The 22,816-nt window shown below is 43.5% G+C and overlaps 1 protein-coding gene across 2 annotated transcripts in view; it reads right to left on the bottom strand.

Annotated features, from left to right (window-relative positions):
* Window positions 1-22,816, bottom strand: part of GABARAPL2 (GABA type A receptor associated protein like 2) — a 105,982-nt gene that overhangs the window by 51,199 nt on the left and 31,967 nt on the right. For both annotated transcript variants that reach the window (XM_033941483.1, XM_033941482.1), the window contains exon 2: window positions 6,384-6,439. In XM_033941483.1, coding sequence (XP_033797374.1) covers window positions 6,384-6,439 — 56 coding nt within the window. The remainder of the gene's footprint in view (window positions 1-6,383; window positions 6,440-22,816) is intronic.

Raw genomic sequence — 22,816 nt, 5'->3', positions numbered from 1 at the left:
GCAGGTACTCTCCTGCGGCAATGCTTGAGGACTGCTGTTCGCCCTGGTCTTTTTCTTCCTTTCTTCATGGGGCGGGCGGAGGGGGGAGGGGCCACGTTCTTCTACTCTGCCTTTTCTTCTTCCTTTCCGTCGGGCTTGGCGATGGTGGCGTGTTTTACAGGACCGTTTACATACTGTATCCCCGTTTCTTTCTCTCCTTCACAACCCTAACTTTGCTTCTGGAGTGGGGGGCATGGCGGGGTTAAGAGATCGTACTGAACGTGACACGACTTTGGGTGACGTGTTAGCTTTGGGGGGAGGGGAATTCCCTTCCTTTGCTCAGATGAGGACGTCGTGGCACCTGCCCCCAGCGCACCTTTACACTTATCTACAAATTCATCACTACTATCACTCTCTGGTGCGAGCCCATGGGAACCGCTGGAGCTATGGCCCTTTGGATCTGGTTTTCCTATCCATGCCCACTGCGTCCAACAAAATTTCTACCTGGTATAGGGTGGGGAGGGATAGTCTTGGAGAGGGATGCCTTCGCATTCTGGGGGGCGAGTGGTCTGGCGAGCTTGGGATGTCTGTATCCATCCATGATCTAGAGCTCCTCTTCCGGGCACTCTACCTCAATGTGAAGGCTGCGGGTCTACAAGAGACGCAATTCAAAATTTTACATCTATCATATATCACTCGAGCCCGGGGCTATATTATGGGTCTGTGGCCTGATGATCTCTGTATTAAATGTAAATCTCATAGGGGTAACTATATTCACACGTTCTTTAACTGCACTAAGCTGCTCTTCTGGGAGTCTGGGAGGACCTGTTTGGCTGCTCTCCTACAGTGTTCAGTACCCTGGAATCCCTCTGCACTGTTATTGGGAGATGTTACTGAACTCAGTCATCAGTGCATGGATCTTCCCTCCCAGAAGTTTATCCTTCATGTGATACTTGTGGGTAAACAACTCATTTTGAAATATTGGACTGTAGAAGAGGTACCGTCCTACACTCTGTGGACATCCCGGATGCGACAGCAGGCGCGTTTTGAATTGGACACTTACACCTCTCGACCCCAGCCTCATTGGAAAATTTATTGCTCACTTTGGCAAAGGACTTTAGATCTAGCTGACTAACCGCTTAGGGAGGATTATGCATAGACTGTTGTGGTTTACTGCCTTTATTCCACTTTACCCCTCTTATTCTTATTGAGTGTATGAGTATGCCTGTGTGATTGAGTTGCATGCGGTTTGCCTGAGGTTCGAATGGTTTGACTGTGTTGGAGTGATTGTGGTGTGGCTTGAATCGTTTGGGGATTCTGGTTGATTCTCTAATAGAAAATGTAGATGGGGGATGCTGGGCTGCGTGCTGCTTCCCTTTCATGTTAGTTTTTGCGCCCATCGAAGTTGTGCGCTGTCGCTTCTATTCCTGTGCATAATATTGCTTTCTGTATTGTTCCGGCAATGTATTCTGTATACTGTTGCACGCTGTTTGATTTGTATTTCTGTGCACCTGTATTGTTGCTATGTGGACGGCAGCTGTTGTCCGAGTGTTCCTTGTCTCAATAAATATGATATTTAAAAAAAAAAAAAGCTGCAATCCCAGAACAAACCTCTGGGGAACCCCACTATTTACCCTTCTCCATTGAGAATATTGACCTTTTAAACCGAGAAATTGACCATTTAAACCTAGAGAATTGAATAGAGGAAGTGTGTTAGGGTGGTTCTATTTAGATTTTAGCAAACTTGGGTGCCCTTGGTATGGGCCCCAAAGTGACAGGAATTGGTTTAGTGGAAGGTGACAGAGTGTAGTGGTCAGTGAAGATCACTCTGAGGAAAGGGATGTTACTGTGTGCAGTTCCGTTTGTCATTATCTCAAAAAAAGATATAACGGAATTAGAAATGGTACAAAGAAGGGCGCCAAAAATTATAAAAGGGATGGAATGGCTTCCCTATGAGGAAAGGCTAAAGGGGCTAGGACTCTTCAGCTTAGAGAAGGCTTAAGGGTGATATGATAGAGGTCTATAAAATAATGGGTGGAGTGGAAAGGGTAGATGTGAATTGCTTGTTCACTCTTTCCAAAAATACTAGGACTAGAGGGCATGCGATGAAGCTACTAAATAGTAGATTTAAAACAAGCCAGATAAAATATTTCTTCACAGAACATGTAATTAAACTCTGGAATTCATTGCCAGAGAATGTGGTGAAATCAGTTAGCTTAGCAGAGTTTAAAAAAGGTTTGGATAATTTCTTATAACAGAAGTCCTTAGGCCATTATTGAGATGGCTTGAGAAAATTAACTGCTTATTCCTAGGATAAGCAGCATAAAATCTGTTTACTACTTGGGATCTAGCTAGGTATTTAGGACCTGGGTTGGCCATTGATGGAAACAGTATATCGGGCTTGATTGACCTTCAGTCTGTCCTAGTATGACAATTTGTATTACTACTTAGTAGCTTCATTGCAAATGTCAATCATCAGATAATAAATGTGTGTGAATGTTTTTTCATAGAATTACTACTAGTTCACTCAAACCACTCACACCAGTGGTCTTCGTTTTTAAGCTGGGGCCACTGTGAATTCTAATGAGCTGAAGGGAAACACCAAATATCTTCTCATGCAGGGCCAAGATGCTACTAATTGATGTGTGTCAATGGCATCTATCCCCACCAGCCCTCCTTCAAACTTCATTGGGGGTTTCCTAAGGTTGTGAGCATTTACAAATTCATTCTCTTTTGTCTTTTTTTTCTTCTCACCAATCTCTCCACTCCCTCATCCTCCTATCCAAGAACAATGTCTTCTATCCCTACCATATGGGGTCGCAGACCGCCCAAACATTCACTCAATTCTACCCAAAACGAAACCCACCTAAGACACCTTATTTCCATACCATTACATTCTCCATCTGTTTCACATACTAATCAACATAACTCCCCTCCCAAACTTAATATAGGATTGGTAAATGTTCGTTCCATAAAAAATAAATATCACTTAATTCACGATATCATTATCCAACATAATCTTCAAATCTTATGTATTACAGAAATTTGGTTAACTGAGGGAGAAGATGCCTACATTACCCAAGCCTGTCCTCTTAACTATAAATCAATCTTCCAACCTCGCTTAAACAAAAAAGGAGGTGGTTTAGCTGTTATCTATCACTCTTTAATTCCTCTTCAGTCTAATACCTTCTCTATTTTCTACTGCCCCAATTGAAACTCTTCATTTCTCTATAAAACTCTCCTCTCCTCTTAACTTTCTTCTTACTTACCTCCCCCCTCCAGTATCTAAAAACTCACTCTCTACTCTCATCTCTTCTATATCTGATTTTAATATCACTTATCCTGACTCCATAATTCTTGGAGATTTTAACATCCATTTCAACTCCCCTAATCATTACAATACTTCTGAACTTCTAACCCTGACTTCTGACCTATCACTATCTCCCCTCATCTCTATGCCTACTCATTCTGCTGGTAATACTCTTGATAATATTTTCTGTCCAACCTCTAACATTCAACTCTTTCAAAAATTTCAATACCATTCAATACCTTGGTCAGACCACATTCTAATTACCTGGCAACTAGATACTCCAACTCACCCCATTCGAGTTCAACAGCAAAAAAATAATAATTTAAACACCCGCAATCTTAATAACATAACTCTATCTACTATTCAGACCTCCTTTAACCTAAATATTAAAGATTTTTCATCTCTTTCCATCACCGAACAATCTTCTCTCTGGGAAACATCCACAAAATCATTGCTAGACTCTCTGGCACCTAAAATAGAAACTATAAAAAAACCTCTTTCTAATCAATATTCAAAAAAACTACATCAACCCTGGTACAATGAACACCTGGTTCTTCTCCGTCGACAACTTCAATCGACAGAAAACAAATGGCGTAAAACACGTCTCAACAGCTTTCTCACTCTTTTTAAAGAAAAAGCCATCCACTATAAAACAACTATACAACAAACAAAAAAAGAATACTTTTCCAAACTTATCTCTATCACTCGTAACTCTTCTACACTCTTTAGCCTAGCTCAATCACTTTCAAAATATTCCAAAAAAAAACAAAACCTACCTATTTCAACTCTACCATCTGCAAATGAATTATCTCTATTCTTTGACACTAAAATTAAAGACATTAGATCTCATCTTGGACCCTCATCACCAACCGCTTCTATCCAAACCCTCAATGATCCTACTCAACTACCTTTCAGCTCTTGTTCTAATTTCAAAATGCCATCTCTAACTCAATTATATCCCATTCTACAATCTTTAAACTCCCCCAATAATCCCCTAGAGAGCATTCCTCCTATACTTCTTAAAAAATTCTATTCATTTTTTGGCCCATTCATTTGGGAAATGATTTCAAAGTCTATTTCTGATAGCTTAGTACCAGCCTCTTGGAAAACAGCTCTTATATCTCCAAAGCTCAAACAACATAATCTAGACTCCTCTCTCCCCAAAAATTATCGTCCTATTTCTAATCTACCTCTAATCTCCAAACTTACAGAAAAAATCATTCATTCCCAACTGACAGAATTTCTTGAAAAAACCCATGCATTACATCCCTGCCAAACTGGCTTTCGCTCTTTACACTCTACAGAACTATCTTTATTAGGCCTTACTTCCACTATACAATACCACCATGAGCATCAAAAATCTGCTATCCTAATATCTCTCGATTTATCCGCAGCCTTTGATACTATTGACCACCCTCTTCTTATTACAAGACTTAAAGACTGCGGGATTACTGGCTCTGCACTTTCTTGGTTTATATCTTACTTTCACAAACGCTGCTCTAAAGTCCACCTTAAAAATGAAACTTCGCCAAACCTACCACAAACTTTCGGAGTCCCTCAAGGGTCAATTCTATCCCCTCTGCTATTTAATATTTTTCTTTCCCCCCTTCTTACATTAGCACAATCAATAGGATTTACGATTTTTGCATACGCAGACGATATACAACTCCTTCATTCAATCAACACCACCAACATCTCAGAAATAAAAGACATAAACAATAAATTAGATAAAATATATGATTGGCTCTACACAAACAAGCTTTCTCTCAACATCGAGAAATCCCGTGGTCTCCTTCTTCCAATTAAAACTTCTGAATCTTTATTAGGAACTATCTCTATTAAATCTATTCCACTTCCCATGGAAAGTAAAATTAAACTTTTAGGTGTCATTATTGATAGAGATCTTACTTACCATGATCATATCAGTTCAATCGTTAAAGTCTGCTTCTTCAAAATGCGTATTATTCGATCTCTACTTTCTATCCTGGACACTGATTCTATTACTGTTCTGACTCATTCTTTAGTAATCTCCCACTTAGATTATTGTAACTCCCTTCTCAATGGCCTCCCCCAAAAAGAATTACGTCGCCTTCAAATATTACAAAATACTGCAATAAAACTTATTTATAAAAAAGGCCGATTTGACCATGTTACTCCACTCTTAAAAGAAGCTCATTGGCTCCCTATCACCCACCGTATCACCTATAAAATCATCTTACTCTGCTTTAAAATTAAACAATCTCATCAACCTTCATTCCTTGACAAACTCCTGATACCTCAATGCTCCTCCCGCACTCTAAGATCCTCTGATCAAAAACTTCTTTTCATCCCCCCTCTAAAAGATTTCTATTATACTCGTAAAACAAATTTTGCTGTAACTGCCCCCACATTATGGAACTCCATGCCACAATACCTCCGCGACGAACAACAACTTGTTAAATTTAAATCCTGTCTAAAGACTTTCTTATTTCATGACGCGTTTAACCTAACCTAGATTTTCTACTATCTATCTTTTTCCTCTTCTCTTTTATTTCTATTTTCTCTCCTCTCGCAAGCAATTACTACTACAACATGCCCTCACCTTCATGTTTTTTCCCTACCCACTCATCCCATTTCTTCTTATTAAATGTAACTTTTTCCCCTCCTCCCTTACTATCCTCACTGTCAAGTTTGTCTGGTTTTTGTCATTTATGTCCCACTTAAATATTTTATACATTTTTCTCTTTTTACTCCCTCTTTTAAATTATATTGTTAACCGGCCAGATATTTGTTTTATGGTCGGGATATCAAAAACTAATAAACTTGGAAACTTGGTCTACTGAGAAATGCTTTGTCCTTCCCACCAGCGATTCCCTCTTTCTGTCTGGAACGTTGGTTAAGATGCAAAGTAGCAGGGGGAAAAAATGACAATGGGGCTACCAAAGAGGGCTCTGGGGACCACCCTTGGCTTTACACGGAAGAACAACGCCTCTCATCAACCCAGTTAAAAATGTATCATATTGTAAGCAGTATATTATATTGTCAGGAGCATATTAAACTCCATAAGTACTTTATAATTAATAAGAAAAACATGGAAAAGCGAAGACAAACTCACCGGAACACGATCAGGATACTTTGCTCGAATTTTTGCAGATTCAACATATCTATGCTCTGCAAATAATAACAAAAATAATGTAAAAACATAAAATCACTAAACAGAAAGATTAGTGAGCTAATATTTAAATGCAAATAGCGAGATGAACTTCAGAAATTATCCAGATACTTTAGATAGTGCAGGTTAAACATTTTTAAATAAATAAATATTTGCACTTACTGTGATTGCCCGCAACTCTCTCAGAATAGTACTGTACTGCTGAATATACTTACAGAATATCTTAACACTATCCAGATAATGTTAACAGTATGGCAACACAAACTTTTATTAAAGGAAGCCATTATATAAACCTCTCTTTCCCATCAGCTGCTCTAATATAAACATCTCCATACTCTTGATCTCATATCAGGCAGCAAAGTTATGTTATACTTTAGCACTGACTAAAACCTTAAAATAAGAATTTTGTTTATTCTCAGCAGGTTGAATGCACTATTTCTTGTTGCTCTCCACAGTGAGCCCTCATAAGGTAAATGAAGAATAAAGAGCAGTTTTTTGTTGTAACTTAAGGCAGCCACATTTTGGCTCATGTCCGCATTGTGCGTACTCGTATCTATCTTTGCTTTCAAATGGTTTCTATTTTATTAGCTCTCCATACTTACTTTAAAATGGGGTGTCCAATCTTTTGGCTTCCCTGGGCCACACTGGCCAAAAAAAAAATTTCTGATGCCGCACAAACACTAACACTTGCTGATGAGCATAAAAAAGGTTGAGCAGGTCCCAAATTTACAATCACTAATATAGAAGATGTAAGTATCCAATAATAAACCTTCATTAAAGGGACACTGTGGAGGGGAATCCAAAAAAGCAGTAATACTTACCCTGACTGAGTGATCCTCCATGTGTACCGCTGACAGTGGGAACAGCCACAGGCTTCTGCAGCCCCACTCTGATGAGCAGGGATGCGCGCTCCTGGTTTTCCCATTCACTTCTATTACAGCTATGGTGAGCCTCTTCAGAGCGGGGATGCTGAATCAGCTGTCAGCGGCGCACATGAAGGATCATCCAGTCAGGGTAAATATTACTGCTTTTTTGGGCCTCCCACTTTGAGCTTAGCTCCCTCAAAATGAACAACTCCCCTGCTGTAGCTAGTAGGGATCCCCAAGCCTCACCAACTGACAGCCACCTCCTCCCTCTCCAACTTCTCAAGTTCTGCAGCTGGCAGCAATAGTGAAGAGCTGCTGTCTTCCCTCCTCCCTGCCCCCCCTCCTGGCTTTCATGCATGCATGAAAGCAGTGGCAGCTTGAGGATATTGCCATTGGCTGCAAAGTTTGGAGATTTTGGGTTTCCAGACTGAAGGAAGATGTCTCCAGGTGGCAGGGCTTGGGAATCCCCACTAGCTCATGTATTTATAAATTGCACTCAGGCAGGGAGAAACTTTGTTGCCCATCCACTAATTTTGGGCTCCAGTCCTTCCCCCAAATCAGCTGTATATGACTAGGGCACTAAATACAAAAAGCTAAAATATTCCAGTTAATAAATTCAAAATAAAACAATTATCCCTACCTTATCAGAATATTTTGTTTTTCCATCATCTTGGTCCCAGTTTCTCTTTCTACTTTTTCTCTATCTTCAACTAATTCTCTTTCCAGTGTCTCCTGTTCATTTTTTTTCTCCTCTTCTCTCTTGTTCCATTTCCTCCTTATGCCTGATTTTTCCCTTTCAGCTTTCTTAATTTTTTCTTTTCTTTTTTGCATCTGTCCACTCAAATCTTGCCTTCTTTCTCACCCTTCTTCTTTTTAAATGTTCAGCTACCTCTCAATTCTCCATCTTCTCTCAGTCCCTAGCTCTCCCATTTCCCTTCTCACTCCTTTCCCACCCTATTTCTTTCTATCTACTCAACATTACCACATTTCTACCACTGTACTCATTGCTCTCTCACTCAACTTGTCATCTCCCTTTTGACCTCATCCACACGGCTCAACACTTTCAGAATCCCCCTCTCCACTGGTCAGGCTATAACTCCCTGTCCCTTTCTTTCCATCCCCTAGCATCATCTTATCCCAGCTCTTTTCCCTCCTGCCTTCCCATGGGTCCATCTCTCCTGCTCTATCCCCATGGTCAAACAATTTGCTCCCTCTCTTTTCTGTTTTTCTTCTTCCCTCCCCCCTTGATGCTGAACAATGAAATGGAGGGAAAAAAAGAGAGATGCTGCACCTCTCTGCCTTCCATCTACAGGCCTAACATTTCTCCCTCCCTTCCATCCCCAGATCCAACTTCTCTCCCTTTCTCTTCCCAACTGCCCCCATCCCATCTCTCCCCCTAACTGCCTGCCTCCCTCCCCCAGGTCCACCATTTCTCCCTTTCTCTTTTCAACAGTTCTCCCTTCAAGTATCTCTTTCCTTCTTCCTCTACACCACCCCAGGTCCAACTTCTCTCCCTTCAGACCTTTGCTCACCATCTCTCTCTCTGTTCTCTGTTTCTGGCCCCATAAGCTCTCCCCCCATGCCTAATCTGGCACTTCTTTTAATACTCTCCCCCCTCTGTACTTAAAAAAAACAAACCATAGTAATATAGTATCATAGTAGATGACGGCAGATAAAGACCCGAATGGTCCATCCAGTCTGCCCAACCTGATTCAATTTAAATTTTTTTTTTTTTTTCTTCTTAGCTATTTCTGGGCAAGAATCCAAAGCTTTACCCGGTACTGTGCTTGGGTTCCAACTGCCAAACTCTCTGTTAAGACTTACTCCAGCCCATCTACACCCTCCCATCTATTGAAGCCCTCTTCAGCCCATCCTCCTCCCAACGGCCATGCACAGACACAGACCGTACAAGTCTGCCCAGTAACTGGCCTAGTTCAATCTTTAATATTATTTTCTGATTCTAAATCTTCTGTGTTCATCCCACGCTTCTTTGAACTCAGTCACAGTTTTACTCTCCACCACCTCTCTCGGGAGCGCATTCCAGGCATCCACCACCCTCTCCGTAAAGTAGAATTTCCTAACATTGCCCCTGAATCTACCACCCCTCAACCTCAAATTATGTCCTCTGGTTTTACCATTTTCCTTTCTCTGGAAAAGATTTTGTTCTACGTTAATACCCTTTAAGTATATGAACGTCTGAATCATATCTCCACTGTCTCTCCTTTCCTCTAGGGTATACATATTCAGGGCTTCCAGTCTCTCCTCATACGTCTTCTGGCGCAAGCCTCCTATCATTTTCGTCGCCCTCCTCTGGACCTCCTCAAGTCTTCTTATGTCTTTCGCCAGATACGGTCTCCAAAACTGAACACAATACTCCAAGTGGGGCCTCACCAATGACCTGTACAGGGGCATCAACACCTTCTTCCTTCTACTGACTACGCCTTTCTTTATACAGCCCAGAATCCTTCTGGCAGCAGCCACTGCCTTGTCACACTGTTTTTTCGCCTTTAGATCTTCGAACACTATCACCCCAAGGTCCCTCTCCCCGTCTGTGCATATCAGCTTCTCTCCTCCCAGCATATACGGTTCCTTCCTATTATTAATCCCCAAATGCATTACTCTGCATTTCTTTGCATTGAATTTTAGTTGCCAGGCATTAGACCATTCCTCTAACTTTTGCAGATCCTTTTTCATATTTTCCACTCCCTCTTCGGTGTCTACTCTGTTACAAATCTTGGTTTCATCTGCAAAAAGGCACACTTTTTCTTCTAACCCTTCAGCAATGTCACTCACAAACATATTGAACAGGATTGGCCCCAGCACCGAACCCTGAGGGAGTCCACCACTCACCTTTCCTTCCTTCGAACGACTTCCATTAACCACCACCCTCTGGTGTCTGTCAGACAGCCAGTTTCTGACCCAGTTCACCACATTGGGTCCTAACGTCAGTCCTTCAAGTTTGTTCAACAGCCTCCTATGAGGAACTGTATCAAAGGCTTTGCTGAATTCCAAGTAAATTACATCTAGCATATGTCCTCGATCCAGCTCTCTGGTCACCCAATCAAAAAATTCAATCAGGTTCGTTTGGCATGATTTACCTTTTGTAAAGCCATGTTGCCTCGGATCCTGTAACCCATTAGATTCAAGGAAGTACACTATCCTTTCTTTCAGCAACACTTCCATTATTTTTTTCAACAACTGAAGTGAGGCTCACTGGCCTATAGTTTCCTGCTTCATCCCTGTGACCACTTTTATGAATAGGGACCACATTCGCTCTCCTCCAATCCCCAGGAATCACTCCTGTCTCCAGAGATTTGTTGAACAAGTCTTTAATAGGACTCGCCAGAACCTCTCTGAGCTCTCTTAGTATCCTGGGATGGATCCCGTCTGGTCCCATCGCTTTGTCCACCTTCAGTTTTTCACGTTGCTCATAAACACCCTCTTCCGTGAACGGCGCAGAATCTACTCCATTTTCTCGTGTAACTTTGCCAGACAATCTCGGTCCTTCTCCAGGATTTTCTTCTGTGAACATAGAACAGAAGTATTTGTTTAGCACATTTGCTTTCTCTTCATCACTCTCCACATATTGGTTCCCAGCATCTTTTAGCCTAGCAATTCCATTTTTCATCTTCCTCCTTTCACTAATATATCTGAATAAATTTTTGTCTCCCTTTTTTACATTTTTAGCCATTTGTTCTTCCACCTGTGCTTTCGCCAGACGTATCTCTCTCTTGGCTTCTTTCAGTTTCACCCTGTGGTCCTTTCTGCTCTCCTCTTCTTGGGTTTTCTTATATTTCACGAACGCCAACTCTTTCACCTTTATTTTCTCAGCCACTAGGTTGGAGAACCATATCAGCTTCCTTTTTCTCTTGTTTTTATTGATTTTCTTCACAAAAAGGTCCGTAGCCATTTTTATCGCTCCTTTCAGCTTAGACCACTGTCTTTCCACTTCTCTTATGTCCTCCCATCCTAACAGCTCTTTCTTCAGGTACTCTCCCATTGCATTAAAGTCCGTACGTTTGAAATCAAGGACTTTAAGTATCGTGCGGCCGCTCTCCACTGTAGCCGTTATATCAAACCAAACCGTTTGATGATCGCTATTTCCCAGGTGAGCACCCACTTGAACATTAGAGATGCTCTCTCCATTTGTGAGGACCAGATCCAATATCGCTTTTTCCCTTGTGGGTTCCGTCACCATTTGTCTGAGCAGAGCCTCTTGAAAGGCATCCACAATCTCCCTACTTCTTTCCGATTCCGCAGACGGAACATTCCAGTCCGCATCCGGCAGGTTGAACTCTCCCAACAGCAGAACCTCCTCTTTCCTTCCAAACTTTTGGATATCCACAATCAGATCCTTATCAATTTGCTGCGATTGAGTCGGAGGTCTGTAGAGCTCCAGGAATAATCAAAGGAGTTTCTAGATTTTTATAGAAAGTTTCCCTCAGAATGTCATGAAGGGGTAACTTTAGAAACTCTTTGGGAGGTTGATCAAAGTCTAAAGCATCTAAAAATGCTTTTGACTTCTTTGAATCAGATTGCAATGGGATGGAGAGTGTCTCAGCCATTTCTTTCAAAACTTTAGAGCAGGGGTGCCCACACTTTTTGGGCTTGCGAGCTACTTTTAAAATGACCAAGTCAAAATGATCTACCAACAATAAAATTTAAAAAAAAACACAAAGCACACTGTACGCATAGAAAATGTTAATCATCATTCCTATTCCAGGGCTTTTCAAAGAGGTCAAAGCAGATGACTCTATGCACTATCAACTCACTAACAACCATACAAAAACAGACAAATACCCCCCTCCCTTTTTACTAAACCACGATAGCAGTTTTTAGAGCTGGGAGCTGCGCTGAATGCCCAGCGCTGCTCTCGACGCTCATAGGCTCCCTGCGCTAAAAACCTCTATTGGGGTTTAGTAAAAGGGGACCACAGTGTAAAACATAGACAGCAGATATAAATTCAGATACATTTTGATCACTAAATTTAAAATAAAATAATTTTTCCTACCTTGTCTGGTGATTTCATGAGTCTCTGGTTGCACTTTCTTCTTCTGACTGTGCATCCAATCTTTCTTCCCTTCTTTCAGCCTATATGCTTCCTCTCCTCATTCCCCCCCCCAACGTTTTCTTCCTCTCTCCCTGCCCGCTCTTTCTCTCTTCATGCCCTCTTTCTTTTTTTCTGTTTCTCTTCGTTCCTTCTGTCTCCCTGCCTGCCCTCTTTCTCCCTCCCTGCCCTCCCCCAAGCCACTGCCACTGCCATCGGATAACAGGCTGCCGGCCAAGCTCTCCCTGCTTCGGGCCCACTAGCATTCCTCTCCCAGATGTCAATTCTGCCGTAGGAGAGGAAGTTCCGCTGGCTAGAACTTCCTCTCCGACGGCAGAATTGACATCGGGGAGAGGAAGGCTGATCGGCCCAAGATCGACCTATTGTGAGAAATGCTGCCGGGTCCTGCCTTTGAGGAAACAGAAAGTAGGCAGGACCTGGCAGCAAGAAGAGCAAATCGCAAGCTTCACTGACCTGTTTCCCGCTTTAGCCCGCGAACGGGGCTCTAACATGTGCGTGCTGGATTCCCATTTCCCCCCCCCCCGGACATAACTTCTGGTTTCAGAGGGAAGAGAAGGGAAGCCGGTACAAGCACATGTTAGCCCCCGGAGCATAAGTTCTTCAAGCCGTTTTTTTTTTTTTAATGTCGAGCAGCGGCGGCAGCAGCAGAATTCAGGAGCGGGCTAGTCAGGAGGGTAAAAAAAGAGAAGGGAAGGGAACCCGCTCTGCGATCGACTGGGGTCACCTGAGCGAGCGACCTGTCGATCGCGATCGACGTATTGGGCACCCCTGCTTTAGAGAAAGGAGTTTGTTCTGGTTTACTAACAGGTTCTTGTAAAGATGGATCTTCATCAAAGATATTTCATCCTCTGAAACCAGAGGATCTTCAGAATCATCCCATAGATCTGGATTGCGTACAGGAGGTAAACGATCCTGAGACTCTGGTGTCAAAGATTCAAAGTGAGCAGACTTTCTGAGTGACTTACCCGATTGTACCAAACCAGTACCGGGAGAATTATGTGAAGAAAGGTGCCAAGAAGAATCTAACACCAGCACGGGAGCAGTAGACACTGAAGCAATCCTATGAGATGAAACAACCCTAGGAGTAGGTTCCACAAAACGAGACTCCGATACCCTCGGTTCTACCGATAATTCTGGCATAGACATCGAAGAGGTAGAATGATGCGGAGCCAAAAGTGCCGCAGCCGATAAAATAGGCTCAACAGCCATCGGCACCGAAATGGTTGGTGTCAAGAGCGCAGGAAGCAGTTGTTGTAACTGTTCTTTCAATTGGACTTGCAATATAGCTGCAATGCGATCGTCCAATGAAGGCACCGGTACCGCTTGTTTCTTGGAAGGTACCTTCGGTGCTGCTCTGCGCTCCGGAGATGAGGAGGCCAATGACGAGGCACTCATCTCAATGGGAACCGAGCGTTTCCGAGGACGCCGCGAGGTCTGCAGGACTTGGCTCACTGCTGGTTCTACCTGAGGGCCCGCAGGGATAGGGGAAGGCTTCTTAGCTGGCTTACCTGCTGGAAGCGAAACCGAAGAAGATCCTTGCAGTGTCGATTGTGACGGTGTCGATTTCGATGCAGCAGTCAACGTCGGGGCCGATGTCGACGCACTTTCCATCTCGACACCAAAAAGTAACCGTTGCTGAAGTTGACGGTTTTTTAACACACACAGCGCACAGAAGCACAGCGGGTGCAAGAAGAAGCCCTATGATCAGGACCCAAACACTGGAGGCACCAATTATGAGGATCTGTTTGAAAAATAGGGCGTGCACACCACTGACACTTCCTAAAACCAGATTGAGGAAGAACAGAAGAAAAAACTAGAAAAATAACGTGTCAAGCGGGAAGGCAAGAAAGATTTCAACAGCCGTTGAAAAACGCGACTTCTTAGCATCGCGGAAACTAAGAAACTAGGGACCGCGCATCTATATCGGGCAGGAGGGCATGCGCGGTGCGGCATATCTAGAACTTTCTAACATGCCCCCACTTTCCCAGTCCAGTATGACCCCATCCCACGTGGGTTCCATTACCAACTGCTGGAACAGTTTTCCTTGTAGAGAATCCAGGCTCTCCCTAGTTCTAGAAGACCCCACAATAGGGATACCCCAATCAACATATGAAGGGTATGGGACATATTGTATGAGGTTTAGGGTTTAATATATGGTATATTGTTAGCTTCTATACCGCTAATGACTGGGATGTCAACTCAGAGCGGTTTGCATGAGCTTCTGTAAAAGGTGTTACAATACTTGAGTTTCTGTGGAGGTGTTATAATACAGAGTTACAAAGAGCTTCTGCGAGGTGTTACAATACATGGGCTCTATATAGAGTTACAGGGGATTCTGTAGTGGTATTACAATACATAGTTATTAATACCAACAATTATGGCATAATCAATCAATCATCCTACATCTATTATACGATTTTGAGTATGGTATGTTGTGTAGGGGTAGAAGGTATGGGATATGGAGTAGGGCAGTGCTTTTCAACCTTTTCAAGCCCCTAAGCCTAACAAATACCAACCAAGTACCCCTGATCAAACTGTGCCCAAAACCCACCCAAATTCCACCCCAGACCCGCCCAAACTCCACTCCATAATAAGAATACTAATTTTAATTCAATTTCTTCCATCCATTTTTCATATACACACAATATAATCTTATTAAAACATAATGGTAACAATAAAAATTTTTAAAAAACACAAAGCACACTGTATGCAGAGAAAATGTTAATTGTCATTTATATTTAGGGGGGTTGCAAAGATGTCAAGGCAGATGACTTTAAAATATGCAATATCACCTCAGTAACAACTAAAGAAAAATAGACAAATATAGCGCAAAATATAGACAGCAGATATAAATTCTCAAAACTGATACTTTTTGATCATTAAATTGAAAATAAAATCATTTTCCTACCTTTGTTGTCTGGTGATTTCATGAGTCTCTGGTTGCACTTCCTTCCGACTGTGCATCCAATCTTTCTTTCTGCTTCCTGCATGCTTCCTCTCCTCCAGACCTAATTCCACTCCCCAACCAACATCTCTCTCTATCCCTCCATGAGTCCAACTTTTCTTCCTCTCTAATTCCCCAGATCATTTTTCACCAAGGCCCACCAGCCCCATGCCCATTTCTCCTATCACCCCTCTTCAACATCATGCCACATCTCTCCCTCTATCACTATGCCCAACATTCCTCCCCCTTGCATCAAGTTTCAAGTTTATTTAAAATATTTGATTTGATCGCAAAACCCAAATCCAATGTGATTTACATTTAGTTAAAAATTAGGTTAAAATAAAAAAACAAGACAATTAGTTCAAATTTTAATAAAATAATACGTTTGAAAAAGAGGATTAAATACAATTCATAAAAAAATAAAAAGGGACAAGTAATGAAACAAGAGGTTGGGGAAGGTTACCCACTTAATTTTCACTTGGCAGTATTCCTAGTCCACTGTAAAATAATAAAATTTAAATGAATCCTGATCCCTCTCTACCACCACATCCAACATTTCTCCCTCTCATCCTTCTATTCCCTATGCATCTCTACCTCACTCCTCTCTATGCCCAATTTTTCACTTCCTTTTCCCCATGTGCACCATCTCTTTCAATCTCACACACTCAGGCCCCTTTCTATTCCCTCCCTCCCTCCTTCCTATGTCCCAAGTTAGTTCCCCCTTCCTCCCTACTTCCTTCCTATGTCCCGAGTTCATGCCCCCTCCCCCTCACTGCCTTCCAGCCTTTGTCCTTCCTCCCTCCCACACCAAAGCCTGCCTCCCTCCCTCCCTGCTGCGCCGAAGCCTGCCTATCTGCCGCCAATTCCACCTCTCCCAGATCTGCTGCCGCCACTCACCGCAATTCCAAGAAGGGAAGGGTGCGTGCAGCTATTGCACGCCGCCAGCCCACAAGCCAGCCAAGCAGCGGACCTTCTCTTTGACATCAGAATGGACGTTGGAGGAAGGCTTGTGGGCCAGCAGCGTGCAATCGCTGCACGCACTTGGCCCTTCCCTTCCCAGAGTTGCGGCGGTCAGCAGCGGCGGCAGGCAGGGGGAAGGCGAGGGGTGGGGGGTCAGCCCACGTACCCCCAACAGGCAGTCCACGTACCGCCTAGGGTATGCATACCACAGTTTGAGAAACCCTGGTGTAGGGGATTTGGGTCATTCCATGCCAAGTGATATCAAATAAAAAAATGCTCCCCACCGTTATGTCTCAGATTTTGTTCAAAATTTGTATGTAGAACTAGCATAGCATTAAAAAAAAAATTAAATAAAAGTTTACCAAAATATCAGATCCTTAGTTGCAAATGGCACTGAGCTAGAAGACCCTTTTGTTTTACTGGGTGCTGATAACATTGACATTTTATTCACTGCTATGCACATTCTTAGATGCTCATAAAGCTGACAAGAAAAATACTAATTTTTTGTAATCCACTGCAACTTTTTATGCTAGTTTCAGCAATGCTAGTATGAACATCATGGATGCAAAAGCCCACTTAAAACTTTTGCTCAAAGTGTGCCTTAAAAGTTGTCACAGTTTTGTCATGACAGATTTTGACCAGTTTATCAGCTACTATAGCTCCAGAGCAAAAGCAGATAAAGACTTCAGATTTTTATCATAGATTATCCTTGCATTGGACACTATACTGTCAAATTTGCAGCTATTCACATCAGAATATTCCTTCAAATTTTGCACCACTGACACAAGGGCTGAAATTTTCAGGATCAACTATAAAATAAGAGTCTGCCTGATTCTTTTTCTAACTATTACCATCTGAAAGAGGAAATATTACTCTATAAAATATTTACAGTGTTCTCCCTAGGGCCTTTTAGCTGGGCGGTCCGCCCAGCTAATTTAGACGAGCGCCCGGCTATCATCTGCTGCTGCTGCCACCGCTGCTGAACATAAAAAAAACCCGGCTTGGAGATTTCAGCCCGTAGCGATCTTATGCTCCGGGGTTCTATTGGGGGAAATGCTGCCGGGTCCTGCCTTCGTGGAAACAGAAAGTAGGCAGGACCCGGCAGCAAGAAGAGCAAATGCTTCACTAACCTGTCTCCCGCCTTAGCCCATAGCGAACGCTTGCTTCAGGGCTCTCAACATGTGCGTGCCGGCTTCCCTTCTCCCCCCCCGACATAACTTCCGGTTTCAGAGGGAAGAGAAGGGAAGCCGGCACGCACATGTTGAGAGCCCTGAAGCAAGTGTTCGCTATGGCCTAAGGCGGGAGACAGGTTAGTGAAGCATTTGCTCTTCTTGCTGCCGGGTCCTGCCTACTTTCTGTTCCCGCGAAGGCAGGACCCGACAACATTTCCCCCAATAGATCGATCGCGATCTTGGGCCGATCAGCCTTCCTCTCCCCGATGGCAGAATTGATGTCGGGGAGAGGAAAGCTGGTCGGCAGAAGCAGGGAGAGCCTGGGGCAGCATCGGCTTTCGGGCCTGTTATTGGTGGCGGTTCGGATCCTGGTCCCCGATGGCAGTGGCAGTGGCTTGGGGGAGGGCAGGGAGAAAGAAAGAAAAAGGGCAGGCAGGGAGACAGAAGGAAAGAAGAGAAACATAAAAAAAAAAGAAAGGGAGGCAGAGAGAAAGAAAGGGCAGGGAGAGAGGAAGGAAAAGTTGGGGGAGGGAATGAGGTCTAGAGGAGAGGAAGCATACAGGCTAAAAGAAGGGAAGAAAGATTGGATGCACAGTCAGAAGAAGAAAGTGCAACCAGAGACTCATGAAATCACCAGACAAGGTAGGAAAAATGATTTTATTTTAAATTTAGTGATCAAAATGTGTCTGAATTTATATCTGATGTCTATATTTTACACTAAGGTCCCCTTTTACTAAACCGCAATAGAGGTTTTTAGCGCAGGGAGCCTATGAGCGTCGAGAGCAGCGCTGGGCATTCAGCGCAACTCCCTGCACTAAAAACTGCTATCGTGGTTTAGTAAAAAGGGAGGGGGTGTATTTGTCTATTTTTGTATGGTTGTTACTGAGATGATAGTGCATAGAGTCATCTGCTTTGACCTCTTTGAAAAACCCTGGAATAGGAATAATAATTAACATTTTCTATGCGTACAGTGTGCAACATTTTCTATGCGTACAGTGTACTTTGTGTTTTTTTTAAATTTTATTGTTGGTAGATCATTTTGACTTGGCCATTTTAAAAGTAGCTCGCAAGCCCAAAAAGTGTGGGCACCCCTGCTCTAGAACATGGCTCCTTAGTTTTATCAAATGGTGCAGTGAGGGACCAGCACTTTACATCTTATCACCTCATTCTTTCTTTTTTCTCCTCATGTACAGCACGGTTCTTTATTCTTAGCAGCTCTGGCACTAACAGTACTACGGGTGCCTTATGCTACTTTCACTACCACTTGCAGTCAGGTTCGGCATTTTATCATGGTTTTGGTTTTTTATTTAGTTTTTCACCAGTATTTTCATTTATTTATTAAAGCAGCCTTTTTTAACAGCCCGATGCCCCTCCCCTATCAGTGTGCATTCAATCCACTGCCGACACTGTTTTGGCGCCTCTTTCAACAGATCAAATATCATAGCCCCACTGTCGCATGTTCACATTTATTCTGCGTAGGAGTTTATCTCATTAGTGCAGAGACCTTTTCGTTAAGTCCATTTTACTCTCCCTTTTTTACTTTCCCGAGTGCTGTGGTTTTATTCTTTGGTTTTAATAGAAGCTCATTTGAAGAATAATTTAGATCTTTTCCAGGTTTCACTTTTCATCTACCCGGTCTTTTCTGGTTTCCTTTCTATAGTCTGCTTTTCATCTGGAGTCTTTTGAGTTTAGAATTACATTTTACGACATATTTTTATGGTTATAATTGTATGACATGTCTAAATCGGTCAAGTTATCCATTCTTTTTATTATTTTTTGTCCCCTTGTACAGTGGCAGACCGCCCCGGGTGCCAGCCTTAGGGGGGTACACAGCCGGCTGGATCCAGAACCTTCCGAGCTGCTCTAAATGGCACCTGCACCTCAGCGCGGCTGCCGTACTTATTCCGAAGCAGAGTCGGCAGCCACACTGAAGTGCAGGAAGGTCCTGCTATGACTGCATTTGCCACCTCTGCCTCCGGAAGACGTAAGTGGCGTCGGAAGGGGTGGACTGGCAGCTGCAGTCATTGTGGAACCTTGCCACAACTCCCTGCGCCTGCCGGCCCACCCCCTCCAACATCACTTGCATCTTCCAGAGGCAGAGGCAACAGAAGCAGTCATCATGGGACCTTGCTGGTTTGGAGGGAGAGAGGAGCATAGAAGGGTGGTAGAGGGAGAAAAAGGGGGTCAGGGTGGTATGGAAGGGTGGTGGAGGGAGAGAAAGGGGGCAGATGCTGATGGAATTGGTGTGCAGGGAAAGGAGAGAGACACATAAGGGGGAAGGATACTGGATGGAATTGGGTTGGAGGGAAAGAAAGGGGGCAGATGCTGATGGAAGTGGGGGGAAGGGAGAGGAGAGAGTGAAATGCCAGACCATGGGCGTGTGGGAGAAGGAAGGGAAGAACAGGAGAGAGATGCCAGACCATTGGAGGAGGGAAGGGAAGAAGATGGATGCATAATAATAGGGATGAAGGGAGAGATGGAAGGGGAATACAAGGAGAGAAGATGCCATATAGAAGGGGCAGAGAGAGGGTAGACAGTGGATGAAAGGAAGAGAGTGACAAGACTATGAGGAAAGCAGAAACCAGAGAAGACAATGTAGAAAAAATTCTATTTATTTTTTTGCTTTAGGGGAGATGCATCGCTGTTTCTGTGGTGTTGCATTGTATACAGAGTCCAGCTTCTTGGTGGTTCAATTTAACCTTTGTCTACGTTTTTATATTTTATCCCCCCTTTTACAAAACTGTAGAGGGTTTTTTATAGCACCGGCCATGGTGGTAATTGCTCAGAATTCTATGAGAGTCTGAGCTGTTACCACCATGGCTAAAAACCACATTATAGTTTTGTAAAAGGGAGAGGGATTAGTTTGTGATTACATATTCCATACTAGGCGAAGGTGTTTTCTGTGTTCTGTGTGTTCGAAAGACATGGTTTTCAGTTAGGATTGACTGTGTAGGATTGATCTGTACTAGTCTGGCTTGTTTAGTTTTACAATGGGTGTATTGATGTTGTACTGCTCACTGCAGTATGTAAGATGCTGCCTTTTCCTAGGTACACTCTTGTGTGATGTGTGGATTATTACTAAAAATAATGTTTTTCATACAGATGGGGGGGTGTAAAAAAATGATGGGTGTCACATATGCTAGGTACACCACTGCCTTCATAGTTTATATCTAATCCACAAGCCTGCTTTTAGGACCTACAGGGTATGTATCCCTCTGATTCATGACAATTTCACTTCTCATGTTATCTTATCCATTCTTTTTATTATACAACTGCCCAGATAAGCATCAGTCTTTGACATGATTGGACCTTGAAAACTAACGGCAACCGTTTTCTCCCCAGAAATTTTTTCCAGCCATGAAAATTATTTGCCGCATTTAGTGTGCCACAAAAAACATTTGCTCAGTTTAGTGTGCCGGAGTTAAAAAAGTTTGAGACGCGCTGCTCTATACTATTTGAAAGAGGGCAAATATCTAATTATTCACTTCTAGAATTGGATACTTCTTAAATTAAATAAAAAATTATGGAACAAGTGTCAAACCTTAAGAAAGGTTGCCATATTGAGCATTGGAAAATAAGAACATAAGAACATAAGCAGTGCCTCTGCCGGGTCAGACCACAGGTCCATCCTGCCCAGCAGTCCGCTCCCGCGGCGGCCCAAACAGGTCACGACCTGTCTGTATCACCAGAAGGGACTCCCTTGCCACCTTGGTTTCTCATTTAAGTCCTGTCTTCCTATCGAAGTCCTAACCCTCCGGTCTTGCACATGCACGACCTGGTTTGGTTTCTATACTCATTACCTGATTAGCTTTCTATACTTGTGTTACATCCCAGCTCCTCCCTCAGTATCCCATGATCCCTTTATCCTTCAGGAATCCGTCCAATCCCTGTTTGAATCCCTGTACCGTACTCTGCCTGATCACTTCCTCTAATACAAATACAAATAACTAATACAAATAGTACACATTTAGGGCTCCTTTTATTAAGCTGCGCTAGCGGTTTTACCACACGCTTAGCTCGCACAGAATTGCTGCACGTGCTAGACAAAAATGCCAGCATTGAGCTGGCGTTAGTTCTAGCCATGTAGCGCGGCAATTCTGCACGCGCTAAAAACGCTATTGCAGCTTAGTAAAAGAAGCCCTTAATTTTCCCCATCACCAAATTTCCCCGTCCCGCCCCACCCGGCTACTTTTTCATGCCACCCGGCTGGAAAAAATTTCTGGGGAGAACACTGTATTTATATTATTTGTTTTGGAATGTAACCCTTATCTACTATAATAAAACACTAAGCGCGCATGCGAACTCCTACCTGCGTGTTCCGTGATCTGTATGTCCGTGGCAGGCAGGAATGCGCGCTTACATCAGCCCCACAAAGTACTCCAATGAGCGAAATGCCCTGGAAGCTGAACCCAAAGTGAATCATAGCCCCACACAGTACTACCGCGCTTATAACGGCCCAAGACAGTACTCCAATGAGCGAAATGCCCTGGCAGCTGAACCCAAAGTGAATCGCAGCCCCACACAGTACTACCGCGCTTATAACGGCCCAACACAGTACTCCAATGAGCGAAATGCCCTGGCAGCTGAACCCAAAGTGAATCGCAGCCCCACACAGTACTACCGCGCTTACAACGGCCCCACACAGTACTCCAATGAGTGAAATGCCCTGCGTGTCTCAAGACCTCAGAGCTGAAGAAAATTGCACAAAGAATGAACCTGTCTCTCTCTCTCTCTGCAAAGAGAAGGAACTTTGTTGCATTGATCCACAGAGTGGAAAATGGTTTGCAAGATCAAATGCAAATAGAACGGCTTTCCAAATACAACGGCTCTCCATTAGCAGAGTTATTTGTAAGTTCAAAGATGCAGCGGAGGCTCCTCTCACGATCCCCACCTGCGTCGGAAGGTCTTGAGAAACGTACTTTGCTTCTAAACTGTCCTGTTACAGGGGGAGCAGGGAAAGGAGAAGGCCTACTGCTGGACAGGGGGATCAGGTAAGAGGTGCTGCTGGACGGGGGAGGGGGGGTAAAAGGAAGGAAGAAGGCCTACTGCTGGACTTGGGGAGCAGGGAAGAGGTGCTACTGAACAGGGGGAGTAAAAGGAAAGGAGAAAGAAGGCCTACTGCTGGACAGGGGGAGGCGTAAAAGGAAGGGAGAAGGCCTACTGCTAGACAGGGGGAGCAGGGAAGAGGTGCTGCTGGATAGGGGGGAAGGTAAAAGGGAGAAGGCCTACTGCTGGACAGGGGGAGCAGGGAAGAGGTGCCACTGGACAGGAGGGAGGTAACAGAACTCTTGCCTTCCAAGGTCAACTTAGCGATTGGCTGGGCAATATTATCTCGCACTCCTCATCCTACCTAAACTTCAGGAAAT

Source organism: Geotrypetes seraphini, chromosome 4 (assembly GCF_902459505.1).
Source record: "Geotrypetes seraphini chromosome 4, aGeoSer1.1, whole genome shotgun sequence".
Classification (NCBI taxonomy): Eukaryota; Metazoa; Chordata; class Amphibia; order Gymnophiona; family Dermophiidae; genus Geotrypetes; species Geotrypetes seraphini.
This window is presented reverse-complemented; position numbering and strand designations above follow the sequence as displayed.